This window comes from Centruroides vittatus, unplaced genomic scaffold (assembly GCF_030686945.1).
Source record: "Centruroides vittatus isolate TY-2023 unplaced genomic scaffold, ASM3068694v2 contig_958, whole genome shotgun sequence".
NCBI lineage: Eukaryota > Metazoa > Arthropoda > Arachnida > Scorpiones > Buthidae > Centruroides > Centruroides vittatus.
In genome coordinates, this window is record NW_027122637.1 from 697034 (window position 1) to 717508 (window position 20475).

Genomic DNA, 20475 nt, shown 5'->3' on the forward strand with positions numbered 1-20475 from the left:
ATTTATTATATTTCTCATTATATTATATATGTTAGAAAATGGTTTATATATTAATATAAATCATTTTCTAACTTAATGCTTAATAGACTTGGCAGTGATTCTATCGCATTATCATTATCTAGATCGACATTTACCAAAAGTATCTCTGTCTATAGAAAAGAAAAAGTAAGAAAACAGTATTTAGCGAAAAGTAATAAATTTTACATTTTTAAAACTTTATTATTTAAATGAAGTATCTTAAATGTTATTGCGCTTCAATCACGAACATGATATGATATTATTTACGAAAGAAATTGTCACACGCACCACTTATTAAAAAGACTGGAATGATCTATGGCTGACCGACTTTTAACAATGCCCTTTTTCAGCATACTGTTATATTTATAACAACGCCGACCATATTAGTTGGCTTTTATACATATTGCATATTTTTAAAACATTTTCATGATTTTGGCTTTATATCTTTTAACTTCATAACGACACAATTTCGCTCAGGAGGCCTTTGTAGTAAAAACTTAACCACTTAACAACTTACTTTGTTAAAAAGTTTATTTTTCTTCCAGAAATACACGAGTTTTCCAAATGATAAATGAATTACATAACAATTAATTTCAGAATTACATAAACATAAAAATGATAAGCCATAAAATACCAGGTGTAATTTTAAATTTCCTTTTAAACAAACCGAAAATACTTTCTTATGAATTATTAGTTTGGTTTTGAAGCTCATTATTTTCTGATTCAGTTTTTCTTTTAAGTTTAAAACCGGGATATAATACCGATATCAAACTGATTATCTGCAATTTTATTAAAATAAATGCATTATTATCTTACAATAAGATACGAATAGTTCTTTTACATTCAGTGTAAAACATTTTAAATTATTGTATTTCAACCAATCAAAAAAAAAAAAAAAAAAAAAAAAAATTATAAACGTGTAATTAGCTTAATTTTTAAAATCTTATAATTTAAATGATTTTTACGATATTAACCGTTAAAGATATTACCTGAAAAATTATAAATAAAACGTAAAACGAAACTAAAACATTGCGTTTAGTTTTGATGAAAAAAGTTAAACCTGTAATGCATCCAGTATTTAGATGAGGCTCTATCTAAAAAATTTCATAATAAAACTTATTAAAAACTTTAATTAAATAAATATATATATATATATAATTTTAAAATTACGGAAAAGAAGTGTATGAAATATTTAATAAGATAAACTCTGAGAATTTCAAAATTTATAAATGAATAAGAATGAAAAATAAACGTTATGAAGGTAATATTAACTTACACATGATTTTGGTGTCAGATTTTTATTTTCTATAACGAAATCTTCCCAACCAGTCACTCCGCAACAATCAAACTATTTATTATTCAAAGAAATAAATAATTATTAGTGTTTTACATTAAATGAATTTGTTTATTTATTATCTAACAAATGATTCTTATATTCACTTAAACGAACAGAATTAGAGAATGTTAGTAAGGTTACTAAAAGCATAGAAACAAAAATTTAAAATCGTTCTATTGAAAGCATTGTAATTAAAATAGTTTTTCATTTATATTAATTTCATATTTTTTGCTTATTTTTTGTGTTTTAAGCTGCGTTCATGCAAAAGCAGAAAAGAAAAGTTCAATGAAGAAAATATCATAAAGTTAAAGAAAAATTAACGAAACTATTCTATTAACATTTTCTTCCTTTTATTTATGGCATCCCTGTGTTTTTTCGCGACTTCCAGGACCATTTTCTTCACCTTCCACAGATTGCCGTGCTCCATTTTATTGACTTCGTTGAGCAGAAGCGAAGCTACCGAAATGTTGGCCTGCGCCAACTCAGGAAAGGAGAGAGAAATACGCGAGAAAGTTCAGTAGGTAGAACTTTCGAGAATGGCAGAAACTCGTGCATTTCTCGCGTGTAATGCGAGAGAACTCCGTTTCCCTCTACTACATAAATGGCATCGTGTAAGATCGCCGACTTCTAGGGGGGATCGTTAACCCGTGTCCGGATGATCTAGGGTCGTTCGCGTGTGGGTGTGGTGGAGGAGACATAGATGACAAGTATCTCACAATAATCCGTTTATTTTAATATAAGACAACTTACACCAAGTACAGTATTCTTCAAACAGTTACAGGTTCGAAGGGTCCCAGTTTCTTGAGGGCGTTTTTCCGTCGTCTTCGACTGTAAGCCCCAGGGCAGCAGCAGGTGAGGAGATTCGGAGATCGTCAGTGGCGATTTGTTCGTAGTGGCACAAGTTATCTGTTGGGTACGATGAACGAACAAAAAAATGTCCTTGTACGTTGACGACCGTATGCAGGTGCACCCTTTCGTCTGGTTTTCCCGAGAAAAAGTCTTCTGTCCTTGCAGCCCCCCTCTGTCCCCCTCTTTCCCGCTTCTCGATTGGTCCCTCGCCTGTCTCTAAGAGAAAAAACGACCCCTGTTCGAGTCACGAGAAAGAGCCGCTCCGAAGAATCTACTTGACACCCTCCGTTAACGCTGGATGGAAAGATTTGATGGAACTTAGAAACCTGCGCTCATATTTTCACCATTGTTGTCTAGTCTGAGATATTTTTGAAATTTAATGATTCGACGCGATGTTCCTTTTCATTATTAACCTTTCCCTTTTTCCTAATTTCAATGATCTAATATTTCGTATACGAGCGACTTGTCAAAGGTCCATCTCTACTGGCGGACACTCGTCTACTACTATTAATCATTACAATTCTTTTTGACATCAAGCATTTTTACCTTTCATCTTTTTTTTTTTTTCGTCGCGGTTTCAAATGACTAGCACGAGTAATCCGATCTTTGATCGGTTCTTGTTTTTTAACAATGGACGATTTTTCCAGTTTCATTTTACCAAATAACTATAATAAATGTCTAATGTCAATCCGTTTTTGGAACTTCACAATCGCGAGAGCGGATTCTGATTTCTCTTTCGCCTGTTTTTTCTTCTTTTCGCGCGTGTAACGCAGCCTTAAGGGAGCTAATCCATTTTTTCACCAGATAGCATTGAAAATCGCTAATTGTCTGAGCCAAGAATTTAAACAAACAGTTTAGTGCGACTTTTGAAATTTCACGCGAGAATTGCCATAGCAGCCATATATTTTATTTGACGGCTATCGGATTTCATTTTATTTATAATACAGAACATGGGGACAAGATTTAAACAAAGTATCGGATAAATTGCTATAAATCTTTTCTCAATGTGGAAAAGATATTGAGAAAATATTTTTCAACCGAATTTCTTAATCCGATGAACAATTTATGGACACCCTTTACAATGAGTGCACCTTGATAAATCCATCGGCCATTTTTGCCATAATGCTAGATAAAAGCGATTTTTCAATGTTGCTACAAATGCAAAGAAAAATTCTTTTATGTATAGATGTCATCTATGCGTGGTCATGCCGCTGGATTTCCTTTCCTGGGGTTACCTAACGAACAGTGTACACAACAAAAGTAAACAACTTAACAGAATTGCGAGACTGTATTATTCAAGAAATTGGCACTGTGACCTCGCAAATGCTTATGAATATATGAAAAGAAATTGAGTATAGGCTAGTTATTATCCGAGCAACTAACGATGCCCATGTAAAAGTGTACTAATAATCGTCATGTTCTAAATCATTTCCAAAAGAAAGAAAAAAAAAAGAAAAAACAGAAAAATATTTGAGTTACAAAATAAAATACAGCGGAAAACTTTTTGATATCTTTTCAGGATTTTTTCGAATTTCTTAATCCAATGAATAATTTATGGACATTGTGTATAATTGGTAGGATTCAATGATGCAATTGGAATGAATCCCCAGAATTTTAGGCTCCCAAGACAAGCAAAAAGTCAAAAGAATCATATCTCTAATTGTGACTGTCCGCGAGATATTCGCAGCTAAAGTTTTCGTGACGTCACTTCCAGTTACAACAGTCACACAAGTTACAACAGTAGTTTACGAAATGCTTTTAATGTGTGAAAAATATTTTCGTAAACTTCATCAATTATGAAAATGTAAAATATTTCCTTTCCTTCAAAGAAAATTTAAAATGAGTACTACCTTCCAAATTGTCATGATGTTAAAAACAAATTTTAAGTAATTTTGTCATTTTTCGAATGAAACCATAAACTAAAAAGCTTTCAAAAAGTGGTTCTAAAGCTAGTAAAAGTGTAGCAATGAGAGAACTCGTTGCAAGTGTAAAATGAATATTTTATAAAGTGATTTATTGACTACTTTTTATATTATTTGATTAAAAAAGTCAACATATAGCGAATTAAAATGTCTCAGTTAACGTAGTCATTCTTGTTAAAAACAATACAGTTTATATGAAAATTCACTAAAATATTTATTAACATTAAATAAAAATTTAACTGTTGATATAAATTAGAATTTAAAATATATTTGATAGATAAGTTTTGTTTATCCATTAATGTTTATTAGAAATTTCATGTAATATAAAATTTACTAATTAGCCTATAAAAACGTTTCAAAAAATCGAAAGTTTTTTGTGAATAAAAATGTGAAAATATTGATTTTGAAACGAAGACATTACGATTTATACCATCGCATTACGGTATTCTGGCCTAAACATGGCATCAACTACTACTGTTTGCAACCTATAAGTATATAAGGCCTCTCTCTACCTATTATAAGCAGTCATTTTTGGAAAGCCGGACTTTTAACAGTTTTCGTCAAACATTTGTATTGTATTATTATCATTAACATTAATTAAATTTGTCTACTTTTTAATTTACTTATATACTTACTACTAATATATTTTATAGATTTTTAACTTTTTATATCATTTTCTCTAATGTTAGGCAAACGTTAACTGCATGGGAGCTTAGAGAGTACAGAGCTGGTATGTTAATTATTTTCAATCACTTGTTTATTTGAGACATGATTTCAACTTGCATTTTATTATAGTTAGTGACAAGTTTTCCCCTGCTTAATTAATATATGCTTATATTCATCAATTTGAGTAGTTTTTAATTTGTTTAGTATAGGTTTAATTAAGCCTAGGCCTTATTTTATTTCATTTTATTCTGCAGAAGTTGTGGTGTCAAAAGTATCCAGTGAGATTGCGATGTATTTGTTCAGTACAACAATAAAAAATATTTTAAAATGTGAATTGGTTGTCAAAAGTTTAAATTAAAAACGTCGTATTTCTAATCAAATTTAATAATTATTTTAAAATCATGAATAGTAGTATTAATTGTTAATAGAGTTTAATAAAAAAAAAGTACAAAAATAAATTGACGTGAAACCTTCAATATAAGTCTATAAATATAAATATAGTCTATATTCTTAGTTTATGAACATTTCAGTCGATAAACTGAGAATATTAACTAACCACTATACGATTAAGGCGTCAGCCTACCACTCTGAGAGACCCGGGATCGAATCTGGGCGAAACTCCAGCAATCTAAATGGATGTTTGTCCCGAATATATCGGGTTCCGCCTTTACCACCTACCACCCAGCCGACCCATTGTAAGCCCAATCGAACCCACGATGAGTATGAAAAGAAAAACCCTGTTGGTGTCCACTGGGCGGAAAAAATGCAAAAAAAGAAAAAAAAATGAAAAATAAGACTTACCTGAGTATGCAAAGTATCCAAAAAGATAGAATGTTTAAAATAGATGTAATTATTTATTTCTTCGTGTGTTACATCGCTTAATTGCTTTTCATTCTGAAACAATTTAAATAATTTATAGTAATAGCTATATATATTCAAACTAGTATATTTTACATGCAGTGTATGATTAATTTTTTTATTAATGATAACTTCAACAAATTATTATTATAAATAAGTTATTAAATATTAAGCCTAAGTAAATTAAGTACAGTATATTAATATAGTACAGTATAATTATTTAACAACATATATTTTTTTAATATTATAAGTTTGTAAAAACGAAAAAAGTATTAGAAATTTTTTCTGTAAAATTAAAAATTTTTAAAAATTCTGGACGGGTCGTATTGGTAAAAATTGTAAATCTAAAGATTAAATATCGAAAACATTCTGAAGTCTTCTAAGCGTCTACTCACAACTATTCAAGCACAATAGGGACAAAAACGAAATAGTCAAGATATAGTCGCTAGGTAATGTTCTAAGTATGTGTCACTTTCTATCCCGTTTAGTGTCTTCTATTTTATCAACGCTGTTTAGATATGTTTTGCTGTGTGTAATCTCTAAACAAGTACCTTCAGCACGTTGGAAAGCGCTGTTCTAACTTTAAATAATTTTTTTTCTTCATGATAAATAAAGCTATGTTTATGGTGTTATTACAGATTTCATTTGTGAAAAGAGAATTAACAATTGAATCAATGTTTATATGATTTTTTTAGTACGGGCACACCTACGAATACTATCAAAAAGTATATTAGAGTTCCATTCATCTTTTCCAAGAACCTACTGACGGTATCGAAATCGGCAATAGAATCTTCCATTATGTCCTATTTGCAGGCGATCTGGTAATTGTGGCTCTTACAAAAATCTCCTTGGAAAGGAAAATCAACCAGTTAAATCTAAATTTCAAATCGATACATCTAACAATAAATCCCAGTAAAATGAAAGTTATTATATTTCGCAATAATAGTAAAATCTCGGAAAAAGAATCTATGTTGTATCTGGAAAATAATCTACTGCAGACAGTAAATGAAGTAAACTACCTTGGAGTAACATTCGACTGGAATATTACATTTAAAGCACACGTATCCACTTTGAACAACAAAGTAAAATCAGCCATCGACAACTTGCTATTTTTGTGCTCTATTTTTAAAAACTTCAAACTTGTTTATTCACATAAAACTTTATAATTCGATAATCAACCCAATCATTTATTATGCAAGTTTAATCTGGGGCTTAGACTATATAAACCAGAAAGCTTTCACATATACTTCCTCCGCAAACTTTTTCACTTGGAGAGAACGATACCCGGTTACGCCATACGCCACGAAACGAATCATATATAGTCTTATCCTTTCTTTTTAAAACGACTTATTAACAAAATTATATTTTATTATCGACTAAAATTCAAAAGTGATGACAACATTACCATCTTACACCTGCAAATAATTAAATATGGATCACTAGCAAAGTCATTCTTTCATTATCAATTTTTCTTAATAAGACGCTAAAAATTAGCAATATTAGCCGGATGTAATCGGTTACTTTTCTAAAAAAAAGTAATAAATTTTTCTTTTTAAAAATAAAAAATAAAAAAATTTGATGCCAGAAAAACTTTTAAACAATTTTTATATTTGCAGATGGAATTCGACTCTTCTGGTATTCAGGGACGACGAGATGGAAGATGATAGTATAAAATTCCCCGGGTCCAGGATTCACAGGGGTCCAGAGATCATCCCACAATTTGATTTTTTACGCGTTATTGTAATATAAAATGCTTAACAATAGCCATTGTTCTTTATTTTGTAAAAATAAGTAATACTATATATCTATAAAAAAATAATAATAAATTTTTAAATAATTTATTTCTTGAGACCCATATGGTACCGATCAAAAGACATCACTGTTTCAAAATGCCTATGGGTTAAAGATAAATTTGTTAAACGTAGCAAAAATTTATATGAGCGTATACCTTATCATTTTCAACATCATGGCAGAAAAACAAATAACTTTTTATCTGCTCAGGAAGAGTTTAAATATAATAGAATAAATAGACAATACGAAACACAATGACTATTCTGTGAAACAATTCGCAATTCAGTTTATCTACATCAGATTTCAAAACCATTTTTATTTAACTTTTTAATGTACAACACATTCTTTCGAGTAATATACATTTAGAGCCACTTCTCATCAGTTGTTACTTGACCACCAAAGTACACTATTCACAATGACAATTAGCTTTTAGCCTTAATAAGTGATAGTTACCAATAACAATTATTATTGTAAAAAGAATGTTATTGAATAAAACATCTTTCTAAAAGCAATAATTATCCACCAGGTCTCAATAGTAAGTAGTTATAGAATAAATTGAGATCATCTTGTAATCTCAACCATACTATTTGTGTTTATAGCTTTTAGCTCGCAGTACGACTATTCAATATTTCACCTTAAAGTGTATAAATACATGGCTATCAGAGTACGAGCTTATCACATTGAAAACTGACATAGATTAATAAACACAGATATTAGGCATACAAATTTATTTTCTATTACAATACATTAACGTTATCTTTGTATACAATTCGGATTTCTGTGTCCTTCTTCATCCAAAATTTAAAACAAATCAAAAACAAACATGCCAGAATAACAATGAATATGATAAAATATCTGATATAAATTGCAACTATAACTCTACTACGATCTATAGTAAATTTATAATTATAATTTAGTTTGGAAATCTGGCATTGTTTCACAACATTACCATACAAAACATTATTTTGCTGCAAAAATAATTGGTATAACTAGTTGTTCTGTTTATATTACAGCATTACAGATCACTATTTTGAAATAAAATTTACAAGTAATATCAATGACATAAACAACAATAATTAACAAACAACGAATTTGCAAATAACAAAAGATGCAATGTAACTTCTATAGTTTATATACGTAGTAATTTCAATGGTTTACTTAGAACGATATTAATTAGTTGAGTATAATCATTTATAATCCACAATTAATTAATATTTACTTTTATTACCAACATAAATGTATAATATAAGTTGTGATCTTAATTATTTTGTGCATAAGAGAATTTAATACGAGCTACTCATTCAATATTTGTACAAACATTAATGAATATTTTATATGACTATTAAGAAAATTGTGCGGGACTCATTTAGTGGAAGTTTAACGCATAGGCAACCTAGGTTTTGCCTAGAACCTGGTCTTTAAAGGGCTCAAATACGCACAAATATGTACCGATTTTATTCAAACACTTTCCTCGATTACTATTTCAAATTGCAATTTTCTTTGTGGTTACTATTGGTGAGCGGTTACTATTTCATTTCCGCATATAGCAAAACCATTTGATGTCTGTTATCAGTAAAGTATTTAAAGATTTATTGATAAAAGTGTGATTTTGAAAGTAAGTTATACTTGAAATGCAACTGGCATCTTTCTTTATAATGAATGTCACTTTTATACACCAGTAATAAGAAAATATTGATAGCCTACTTAAAAATACACTTAATTGTGTATTATAATTTACATTTTACATATTTCGTTTTCTATTAAAGTTTGTTAACTAAATACGACATGACGTTTTCCGGTTTTCTTCACATTTTAAACACCTAAATAAGGGCTAGTTTCCGATAGAAAGTCCTCCTGGATGGTAGCTTCCTCGGCACAGCGCCCTCGAGCACCATGAATGGGGCGCACGTATATTTATCGAAGGTAGTTATCGTTTGGCAACGCGACTCGTGGGCGCTGTCCGAGAGAGCTGCGTTCCAGGAGGACTTTCTAATGGAAACTAGCCCATATATTTATTGCCACGAGGAAGGTAAATACGATACTTACTTATATAGGTTACGGTATTTATTAATTTTAAGTTGCTTCCCAAGTTTTCAGAAATCCTTGAGTAATAGCCGCGGATTCTATTACGGGGAGGTTATTACTTTAAGCTTTAAAAACGAAACGCGCTTACTATTTGAGTGAGGACTTCAATTTTTCGAATAAATTCGGTCCAGGATTCCGTATCAAACTAGTCCTTTTATATACATTTCTCTAAAAGAAATTCACATTATATATTTAAATTTTACAAAACAGACTGGAAAGTCCATGCTTTCCGAAGGACTTCTCATAATCTAAAGCCTTCAACCTGTATATAGCTAAACTTCGATTTAGCGCAATTGTTGTTTGCTTCTGCAGCTAGCACTAAACCGAGTTTGGAGCTAAATTAAAGTATCTCATTCAACGAGATTTATATTTAAAAACTTTCAGTTTAGAAGTTTGAAAGTTGGTAATAAAAATGTCGTTTGTAATGCAAAATCGTACATTTAGAAATTCATAGAAATGGAAGACTTCTGTAATATTTATGCAAAGTTACATTCATAAGTATTCTTTGGTAGTTTACGAGAGTTGCACTTTTTAAGATGGCGCGATATCGAAATTTAACTGTATTAACTTCAATATTTAACAAAGCTTACCATTAAATCGTTTTCTACAGCAATGGAAATTATTGCAGACAAATTTAAGATAATTAATAGCGCAAAACCAAACAGCATCTATAAATATTTAATTATAAATTAGAAAATTTATCAATATAAATAATATATTATTGAAATATTTAAAATCGAATTAAAATCAATTGTTTGTTTGAAATTAAAGATTAATTTAAATTTGTAAATAAACATAAATATTATTAATTTTCTTAAATTGTAATATATTAAACAATTAGAATTTTTATAAATTTAATTAAATTATTTTTTCTGTTTATTTTAAGTGAAGTATTGAAAATATACTATAATTTTTAAAATATTTATTTAAATTATTAAAGAATTTATATTTAAAACTTTTAAGTAATAAAAAATACTAGTATATTATAGCACATGCTGTTTTAATGAGTTGTTCAGTAAGAATTTGTGTTTCAAATATATAGTATATAATATTTTATAAAGTGTAGACAAAAACATTAAAGACTATATTTGCTTTTGCTACGTATTAGATAAATACAAGGGCGAAAGTAAAGATAATCGGTATTTGATGGCATATTTATCGTGCACCCTCTATCCCCTTCTCAGAGCCAAATCCTATTTCGGCTCATATAAAAAATAGCTGCTTAGTTTAAAGTACAGTTTCAATATTGGAATAACACAACTTTTATCGGTTAAAATACTCAAGAAATATTTCAAAACTTCGCAGATCAAAGCCTTGTAATGACTATGCCAGCAAATTCCTATTATCTATACTTTTTGCACTTGTATTTAGCTAATACGCAGCCGAACCAAGATATCGTCTGATGTAATGCTTTTGTATACACCCTGTATACTATTGAATTGAAAATTTTAAAGTTAAATTAATTAATATAAACTTACCAAATTTTTTATTTTGTCACATTCGATATTTCCGATTATTCCACAAATAGTATGAATTAATGAAACAATTACAAAAGCTATTGCAATATATAAACTTGCAAGGAATGCATAACAACAGAAGTCTGCTTTACCGTACTTTCCATTAGCGTCAAGGTAATATATCAGGAGAGGATGAATTAGGATCGAAATAATTAGTCCAAAAATAGTTATATTTATCAACTGTTAAAAATTGTTTCAAAATTAAAATGCATATATATTATAAATTATATATTGTATATATTTTAGGTAGAGATAACTATTTAAAGATTATGAAATTGTGAAATATCAAAGCTGATTTTTCAAATAATATGAGTGACAAATTAATTATTCTTATAAAATATATTTAATTTCCTCTAATTATTATGAGTTAATAATTTATCTGTTTCTAATATATTAATATAAAATTATAAGCCTTAATATAATAATAATAATCATTATTATATATTAATGAACTAATTTAAAAAAAATTCAAAAACAGTATTTTTATTAACTGCAAATTTTCACATGACGAATTTGTAGTTAATAAAACTTTCTGCGTTTTCGAATTTGTTTTTAAAATCAATTTAAATCTTTAACAGTTTTTTAATTAAAAATTAAAAAAATTAAAACTTACTTGTGATATGGCAAGTAATATTTTAGGTAGGTTGGAGCTACTTAAAATGCTAGCCATTTTATCAGCTTACGAGCATAAATTCCGAAGCAAGTGGGCAAATTAGACGGGAAATGAATTGACGATTTAAAAACTTCGTCACTCTGAAAATTAATTTATAAAAAAAAATATTAAAAACACGAATACAGTAGACTCTCCGTTAACCGGAACTCAAGCAACTGGAAAAAATCGAATAAATAACATTTTAAATAAAACTTAAAATAGAATCAATTTCTGACGGAAATGCAAATTTAAACTTGGCGTGCCGCACGCTTTGTGCAATGTATGTTTGTGAATGTAGTGTGCAATTTCAATTATATGGCAGTGGGAGACAAAGTTGTGTTACCTTAAGTTTGTCCTTATTTACTACCTAATTTGCTTTTAATTTCTGTATTTCAATATTAATATCAAGTCAATAATCAGTTTATAGTGTTTGATTTTACCTTAATATATTTTTTCTTTTTTATAATTAATTTTGAAATACATCAATACAGATTCTTTATTTACTTTTAAAGGAGCTTGTTAGTTTTTTAAATAATCGCTATCCAGTTCATCTATTAATCTACATTCCTCTGAAAATTCATATTTAATTGTATCAGTATTAATTAGAATATTAATGCAGTCACTACATGTTACATTTTGGCTAGTTTTAAATGAAGCATATTCTGCAATATAGAGTATAAGTGGTGCAAGTTTTTTATTAACTTGTTCTAAAATTTCAATTTTTAGATCTTCAAAAGCATCTAAAGAGATTTGAGGATGAGAATTTTCTAAACATTTTATTGTATTTTTTACATCAGAGATTTTGAATTCTAATTTTTTTTTCACTTTCAATTAATTTATCAAGTGAAATATAGGCCTAATAATTACTACCTGGTAGCTGCCTATACAAATTAAATTATTTTTAGAGGATTAGTTTGAAATTTCTCAAATAATATAAAATCTACTTTTAATTTGTTTAATGCAAATAAAGCTAATCCATTTGATACACGCTTAAATGCCTCAAATGTCTTGCTCTTAAACCATTACAGCCATCTCGCGATACAAACTGCCGAGTAGCCGAGCGGTCAAGGTAGCAACCTTGACCGCTCGGCCATCAAGTTTTACACCCTAAAATGTGCTTTTTTTTTTTTTTTTTTTTTTTTTTGTGGTTTAAGGCCCTTTACCACTCAAGAGAGAGCATAAAAAGGCCCCTCCCTAAAATGTGCTGCCCCATGCAAGTGTTGCTCTGCTGGTGTCTAGAACCACGGCCCAGCATATCTCTGTCACTTTAGTAGCTTATATGTAGAAGTAGAATTAACAGTCTACTTTTATTTATCAATTGACCTTTAATCCCTTTCTTTATATCTTGGTCGCTTGTTGTTCTCTATTATACGTATTTTCTTAGCACAATCTAGTCGTTGAGAACATATCACACAGGAAACACTTTCAGAGGAATAAGGTTGGTTTATTGGTGTGAACGGATATGCATTTCGGGCTTAACGCCCCTCTTCAGTCCTATTATTACATATTTATCAGCAAATTAATTACAGCTTTACAAATTTACAGAATGCATTGAAAAAATTAGGATACGCGTACAATAGTTTATAAGATAAACTTAATTACCTGAGATAGTGACAGTTAAACCAACATGACTCGTAAGAAGATATACACGTAGTTGAAAAAAGGAGGGGAAATTGGGACTAAAAATACTTTGGTTCCATACTTATACACATTAGGGCAGTATAACATGTGTTAAAATAAAAAAGGGGTAAGCTTAAATCTAAAATTAAGTGAATATTAAGAGGCAGAATTTTATAAAATTAATAACGGAATACCTGTAGGGTGTGAAATAATTCTAATGAGATGTACAGAGAACATAGGCAAGATATGAGAAGCTAAAAAGAAGTGTGTATTCTATATTCTATGCAAGAATTGGGTTTTCCCTGTTTCCAGATGACGCAATGTTACGCTAAAAAATTTTCACAAGAAATATCAAAATAACAGTGGCGTGCCGTCATTGGAAGCGATGGAAGCGCCGATTCCACCTTCCAATGACCTTCCCTTGTATTTTATAACATATAAATTTTCATATTTTAACCCTTTCCCTGCCGTCTGCCACGCCCCCTTATTTTGTAAAACGGCCAAGGTCAAAATAGGTAAATCAGGCAATATTATTTTAAAAATTCACCAAAAATTAAATTATTATTTGATTCATATGAAAAAAATCACATATATTTACCAATATAGTTAGTTTTAAATACGACATTTTTCAATAAAGTTTGTTTGAAAAATTTATGAGAAAAAAAAAATAATATATGATAATTGACATTCAAACTTGAAAATTTGTTACTTTTTGTCAAAATTAACATTGTCTGGTTACTTTATTCTTATTGTCACTGAGCAAGAATGACGTAGAATATTGTTCTGTACAATTTGATATTACATTTATGCACGTACGTTTATTCGTTGTGAAATTATCGCACATTATATCAAACATTTGTTTGAAATCTGAACTTTATTCTGCTTTCATCTAATATAATTAACTAATATACTTTATTCATTTCATATCAAACAAGACTATATATTTTTGTAATAAACATACGATTACCAATAGCAATAGATGTAACATTTGCTAATATTTTAGATTTAAAAAAAAATTAAAAATTAAAATTAAAAAAAATATATAAAATATCAGAACTGAAGGTCATAACTTAAATATTTACGATATATTAACATATTATAGCTGAATAAACTTATTATAGCATAAATCAACTTATTATAGCTAATATTATTGCATGAATATGCTAAAAATAAAATAAAAAATTATCAGAAAATGAAAAATTAAGAAAAAATAACCGATAATTAAAATTTTTTAAGTCGACAAAACACCACCTGGACAAAAATATGTAGAATGAACGATAAACAAGACAATGCCGTCAAGTGCTGACATCTGTTGTCAATAAATTTTATAAAAATCGATTGTTAACAGGGTAACGATCAATCGGTACCCTGGCCGTTTTGCTAAACGAATAGGGTAACGATAGATCGGTACCTGGCCGGGAAAGGGTTAACGTACTTTGCATTAATTAAAATTAATATTTTATTATAACTGCATTATGTATCTTTTACAAATTTCTATACTACATGTGAAAAAAACGATAAGATTGCTATTGTATATTCGAATGATTCGGTGGCGGAAGGAGTGTCGAAACCGGGTCAGTTTCCAATCAGCCAGATTATATAGGCATTGTCACATGCGGTTTACAGAGCACCAACCTCACCCGGTTTAGCTGGTAGAAGCGACACACGCATAAAGAGTCCTACTTTATATCCCGGAGCGGTTGTGGGCTGTTAGCCACCTGCCTGTCAACTTCCAAGCAGCCAGATTATATGCATTGGCGCATGCGCTTTACAGAGCACCAACGTCACGGTTTAGCTGGTAGAAGCGACACACGCGTAAAGAGTCCGACTTTATATCCCAGAGCGGTTGTGGGCTGTTAGCCGCCTGCTAGATATTCGGCCACCCTCGCCTGATTATGTGAATCATGAGCAGACTAGATCAACGGCGGACAACCCCCGGCCCGCGGGCCAGCTACGGCTGGCGAAAAGTTTCTATCCGGCCCGCGAGATCTTTAATAGATTATTAAATTGGAAAAATAACTAATTAATAGTTATTTTTCCAATTCTTTGTAATTTTCGAAAACGATAAGAGAAATAAATGTAGTAATTAACTTTTTATTTATTTATTTCATATTTGCAGACTAAAAAAATTACGAGTCACAAGAAAGCGTCAATTAACTACTACGGCCCGCGGAAAAAAAACGTAAAATTTATTCTGGCCCATGTTATAAAAAGGGTTGCCCACCGTAGACTAGATTTATAACTTAACCCAACCGATAGGAATTTACTGGCATGTTTTTATGATAGTTCTGTATAGTTGACAGGAGTTTTAAAAAAAATCCATTAAAATATTTGATACATTTATTCCGCGTTTATTCTGCTCTCCCATCTTATATTACTTACGGATTTCAATGTTAAACCGGTGATATTACGATTTAGTATGTCCCATCTGTAAGGGGATGCAGAAAAAACGTGTACAATTCTAGTACAGTGATAAAAAAATTAACTGTTACTTTGGCTGCATCATTTACAACCAAATTTAATAAATGAGACGTACAATGGTACAAAAAAAGCTCTAGAATTTATTTTCCTTAAATTTACGATTTATGTATCGGTTGTCATAAAAATTTCTTTCCACTTCTTTCCCAAGACTACAGATATTCGAGTACAAAGTAACCGGTTTCGACTTATTTCTATTTAAGAAGTAGTTAAATAATTAAGCGATTAGGGAATTAGAAACATAAATAAAACCCCGATGAAAGAGCCGAAATTTTACTTAAACAGAAGCTTAACCGAACCAATCTCTTGCCGAGTACAGTGGGGTCTGCTCTCTTCGTAATATTAGATGTAATAAAGACAAATTTCTCCAGTTCAATGAGAGTGACCGAAAAGTTGTAAATTTTGGAAATTTCCGTGAACACTCGATCCTAAAACGAATTAGTTAGAAAACGAACGACGGACAATCTGTTAAGTTTAACATATTTAGATTTTTACAGCTATGGTGAGAAACGTTTAAAATCTACAACAAAACCGTCGCGTCCTTTGATATATACTAGTGACGCGACAAAAGAGGCATTTGACATTGACCGGTATCGGCACCCTCGGGATTTGGCACGGACACACCTACCTGGACTGTCTCTGATTCCATTCATTAGCCACTCGTAGGGAGCTACAGTATTTCACTAAGTGGATTGTCTTAAGATTTAAAAAGTAAAGAATATTTTGTTATTTTTATGTACAGTACGTTTCTTCACAAAGTTATATTTAATTATAAGTTTCATTAAAAGTATATTCGTACAATTGAAGAATTTTTTGTACTAGGTATGTATATTCGCCACACTTTGTTTTACCAAGTAAGTTTTTCTGATAATTTTAATTTTAGCCCTTATATCGTGGCTAGTGATTCAAAAATTTATTTTAAAAAAGTTTTGGCTCAAGACCATATAATGAAAAAGAAAACATTATTAAAAGAGAAAGACCAATGCCTAAATTAAATATAAATACGTCAACAAAAAATTTCGACATTTTGACGATAAAATTTATGACGAATGACGATTCTTTCGTAAAATTGAAGCAATTTGGAAATCGAAGAGGAATAGAATTTAACATTGGTAGACAATATAAAATAAATATTGAAAATTATAACAAGATAATTACGATTAATAGATATATCTAAATTAATAGATGTTTTATGTTTTTTCTCAAAGCCAGAATTGGCATTTAGAGGGCATAGGAAATTTATTGAATCTAATAACGGAGGTAATTATATTGAACTTTTTTATTTATTAAGTACATCAGATAATCTATTAAAAATACATTTAAAGAAGTATACGGTTTTTACTGGCTTATCGAACAAACGAATACGAACGGGCCCTGACGTGCAATTAATTGATTGCCCCTGAAAGTCGGCTTCTTACAGAAACACAGCTTCCCTATCATCAAATGTCATGTCACGGCACGCCACTGCAAAATAAAGAAAGAAAAAAAAAACTTTCAATTTCTAGCGAGCTTTTCATTTCAAAATGGCGGCAGCAATTATAAATATAAGAAATTCTTATCTGTCGAACAGATAAGAATTTCTTAAGATAAAAAATTTCTTTACTGTAACGGTAAAGAAAATTTCGTTTTTTACGTTACGCAATGTTACGTTAAAAAAATTTTTACCAAAAATTTTAAACGTTAGGCCGCGACTCCACTAGCCGTAAAAGGGCCGTAAAACCCCTCACCGTAAAAGCTTTTAATCACGTGACCATGATATTTTACGACCTGCTCGGGCGTAAAAGCTTTTACGGTGAGGGGTTTTACGGCCCTTTTACGGCTAGTGGAGTCGCGGCCTTACGCTGAAAAATAACTTTTAACTGGCGGTGGCCAATGGAATTATAACAAATTCTAATCTGTGGAACGTTTCGATGAATAATATTTCTATTTTTATCAAAATATTGTGTAATCTGCCAAAATATTACTTACATTTCTATCTGAAGCAATTATTCTCAAGAAATAAAGCAAAAAATCTCAAAAGTTTCTTTCCCATTCGAAAATCGCCCACTTACAACAAAGAAAATGAAACAATGGAAAAATGTATTATTGCCGATATTGTTGCGTTTCGCGTGACGATCAAGCCAATTTAGTAAAAATACCTGATTATTTTTAATTTAACAAATATCGAAATAGCGTAAAAATAATTTTTGATTGCTAGTGAACTTTTTATTTCAAGATAACTGCAGCCATTACAAATACTACAAATTCTAATCTGTCTAACGTTACGATAAAAAGTATTTCGTTTTTTACGTTAGGCTACAAAAATTTCTACAAGAAATATGAAAATAGCAAAAAAAATAACTTTTAATTTCTAGCCAACTTGTAATTTCAAGATGGCGGCGGCCATTGGAAATCTAACAAATTTTAATCTGTTAAACGTCACGATGTTAAATACATTTTGTTTTTTACGTGATGCAATGTTACGCTAAAAAATTTTCACAAAAAATATCGGAATAAAGAAAAAAATAACCTTCAATTTCTAGCGACCTTTTTATTTAAAAATGGCGGCGGCAATTAAAAATATAACAAATTCTTATCTGTCGAACCTTACAATTAATAATATTTCGTTTGTTACGTCACGCTACAAAAATTTCTACAAAAAATATAAAAATAGCAAAAAAACTTTTTTTAATTTCTAGCACACTTGTAATTTCAAGATGGCGGCAACCATTAAAAATATCACGAATTCTAATGTGTCGAACGTTACGGTTAAAAATATTTCGTTTCTTACGTTACGTAATGTTTCGTTATGTAAATTTATACAAGAAATATCAAAATAGCGAAAAAAAATAACTTTCAAACAAAAACGATGTACAATTCTCATGTTGAGTCAGGATATTTTATTCATAATTTTGAAGTTTAGACTATTCACAAAAACTAATAAAATATTTTTGAGTCCATTATTAATCCTTTAATCCAACCACAGAAGTAACAGCAATAATGGTTAGAAGAATAAGCTTCTTTAAAAACAAGTAAACGCCAATAAAAGGCTGACACTAGATCGGTTTTAACTTTGTAAATTTTCTACCTACGTTTACTTGTTTTTAAAGAAGCTTATTCTTCTAACCATTATTGCTGTAACTCCTGTGGTTGGATTAAAGGATTAATGATGGACTCAAAAATATTTTATTATTTTTTGTGAATAGTCTAAACTTTAAAATTATAAAAACGATGTATAAAAAGTTTGTGCTACAAAACACCGGAAGTAGCAACACACGTTACAATCGTTACGGTCTGAGTTTAAAAAGCAGTAGTATAGCAGTTCTCAAGCTACATATTCACGTGTGTCACTTCGAAAACGATTCATGGAACAGCTTAAGAAACAGAAGTAATATTCAGAAAAAATTTTTATAAATGATATGTAAAGAGGTTTGACGTCGAGGTCATTGATTTGGATCAAACTCGATTAGGTTATTTTGCATCCTTAACGACTGACATGTACCAAGTATGAAATGCGACGCCGAAAACTAAAAGTTGAAAATCGGACAATCACTTAAAAGGCTCAAACTGTCACTTTTTTTCTTGATTGGCTGGTGGCTCGTAGCAGCGCGCCCGTCCAACTTCAGGTTCCAGGCCTGAACGTTGTGGGTTGGATTACCTGCGTAGAATCCCCTTTTTATTTAATTTTTTTTTTTTTTTGTTTGTTTCTATTATACTATTATGTTTATACTAATTTTATTTAAAAATTATTTTCAAATATTCATGTACATGTGAGGTTCGTGCATAATTGCTACAGGCTATAAAACACAACGAAACATAAATAATACTATTAGTCCGGGACGCCGCCAGAGGGCGTTCGAATGGCAGCGGTGTAACTAAAGCTTTGTTATACGGTCGATCGTTCCCAAACATTACTTTTTTAAACTTGGTTTCATTAATAAAAGCTCAGAAAAAACATTCAAATAAAATAAACTATTGAAAGTTCATCCATAAGAATAGTTAATGCAGATTTGACAGTAAGACTCAATATTAGAATATACACAGACGACGAATACAGTAAATTTTGAATAAAGCCAATCGCCTTGATAATAAATAGGAAAAATAATAATGCAAAATAAATTTTTATATTTTAAACAGTTTTGGAATATTACAAATCAGTTTAAAATACTGAAATTTATCTTTAAATGGATATTTTTATTCTAGTTCTGTGCTCTTACTCAACTTGAAGAACCTTATGATTACTCAACGATAAATTTCTAGATCAGTAATTCTATTTTTATCAAAATATTTGTACAGTATATTGTGTAATCTGCCAAAATATTACTCACATTTATATCCGAAGCAATTATTCTCAAAATATAAAGCAAAAAATTGCAAAACTTTCTTTCTCATTCGAAAATCGCCCACTTACAACAAAAAGAGAGAAACAATGGAAAAATGTATTGTTGCCGATATTGTTGCGTTTTGCGTGACGATAAAGCCGATTTAGTAAAAATACCTGATTATTTTTAATTCAACGAATATCGAAATAGCGTAAAAAATTTTTAATTTCTAGCGGACTTTCTATTTCGAGATAGCAGCGGCCATTAAATTTATATAACAAATTCTAATCTGTCGAACGTTACGATTAAAACTATTCCGGTTTTTACGTTACGCTACAGAAATTTCTACAAAAAATATGAAAATACCGAAAAAAAATCACTT

At 30.0% G+C, this 20475-nt stretch overlaps 1 protein-coding gene across 1 annotated transcript in view; it reads right to left on the reverse strand.

The window, feature by feature from the left end:
• Positions 1-545: 545 nt before the first annotated feature.
• The window catches only part of LOC136985300 (23 kDa integral membrane protein-like), a 37725-nt gene continuing 17795 nt past the window's right edge, over positions 546-20475 (reverse strand). Inside the window, exons 2-8 of the mRNA XM_067282550.1 lie at positions 11656-11795; positions 11004-11222; positions 10116-10193; positions 5593-5685; positions 1295-1366; positions 1008-1112; positions 546-797 (exon numbers count right to left, since the gene is read on the reverse strand). Of these exons, the coding sequence (XP_067138651.1) occupies positions 699-797; positions 1008-1112; positions 1295-1366; positions 5593-5685; positions 10116-10193; positions 11004-11222; positions 11656-11712 (723 nt within the window). The 5' untranslated portion in view covers positions 11713-11795 and the 3' untranslated portion in view covers positions 546-698. The remainder of the gene's footprint in view (positions 798-1007; positions 1113-1294; positions 1367-5592; positions 5686-10115; positions 10194-11003; positions 11223-11655; positions 11796-20475) is intronic.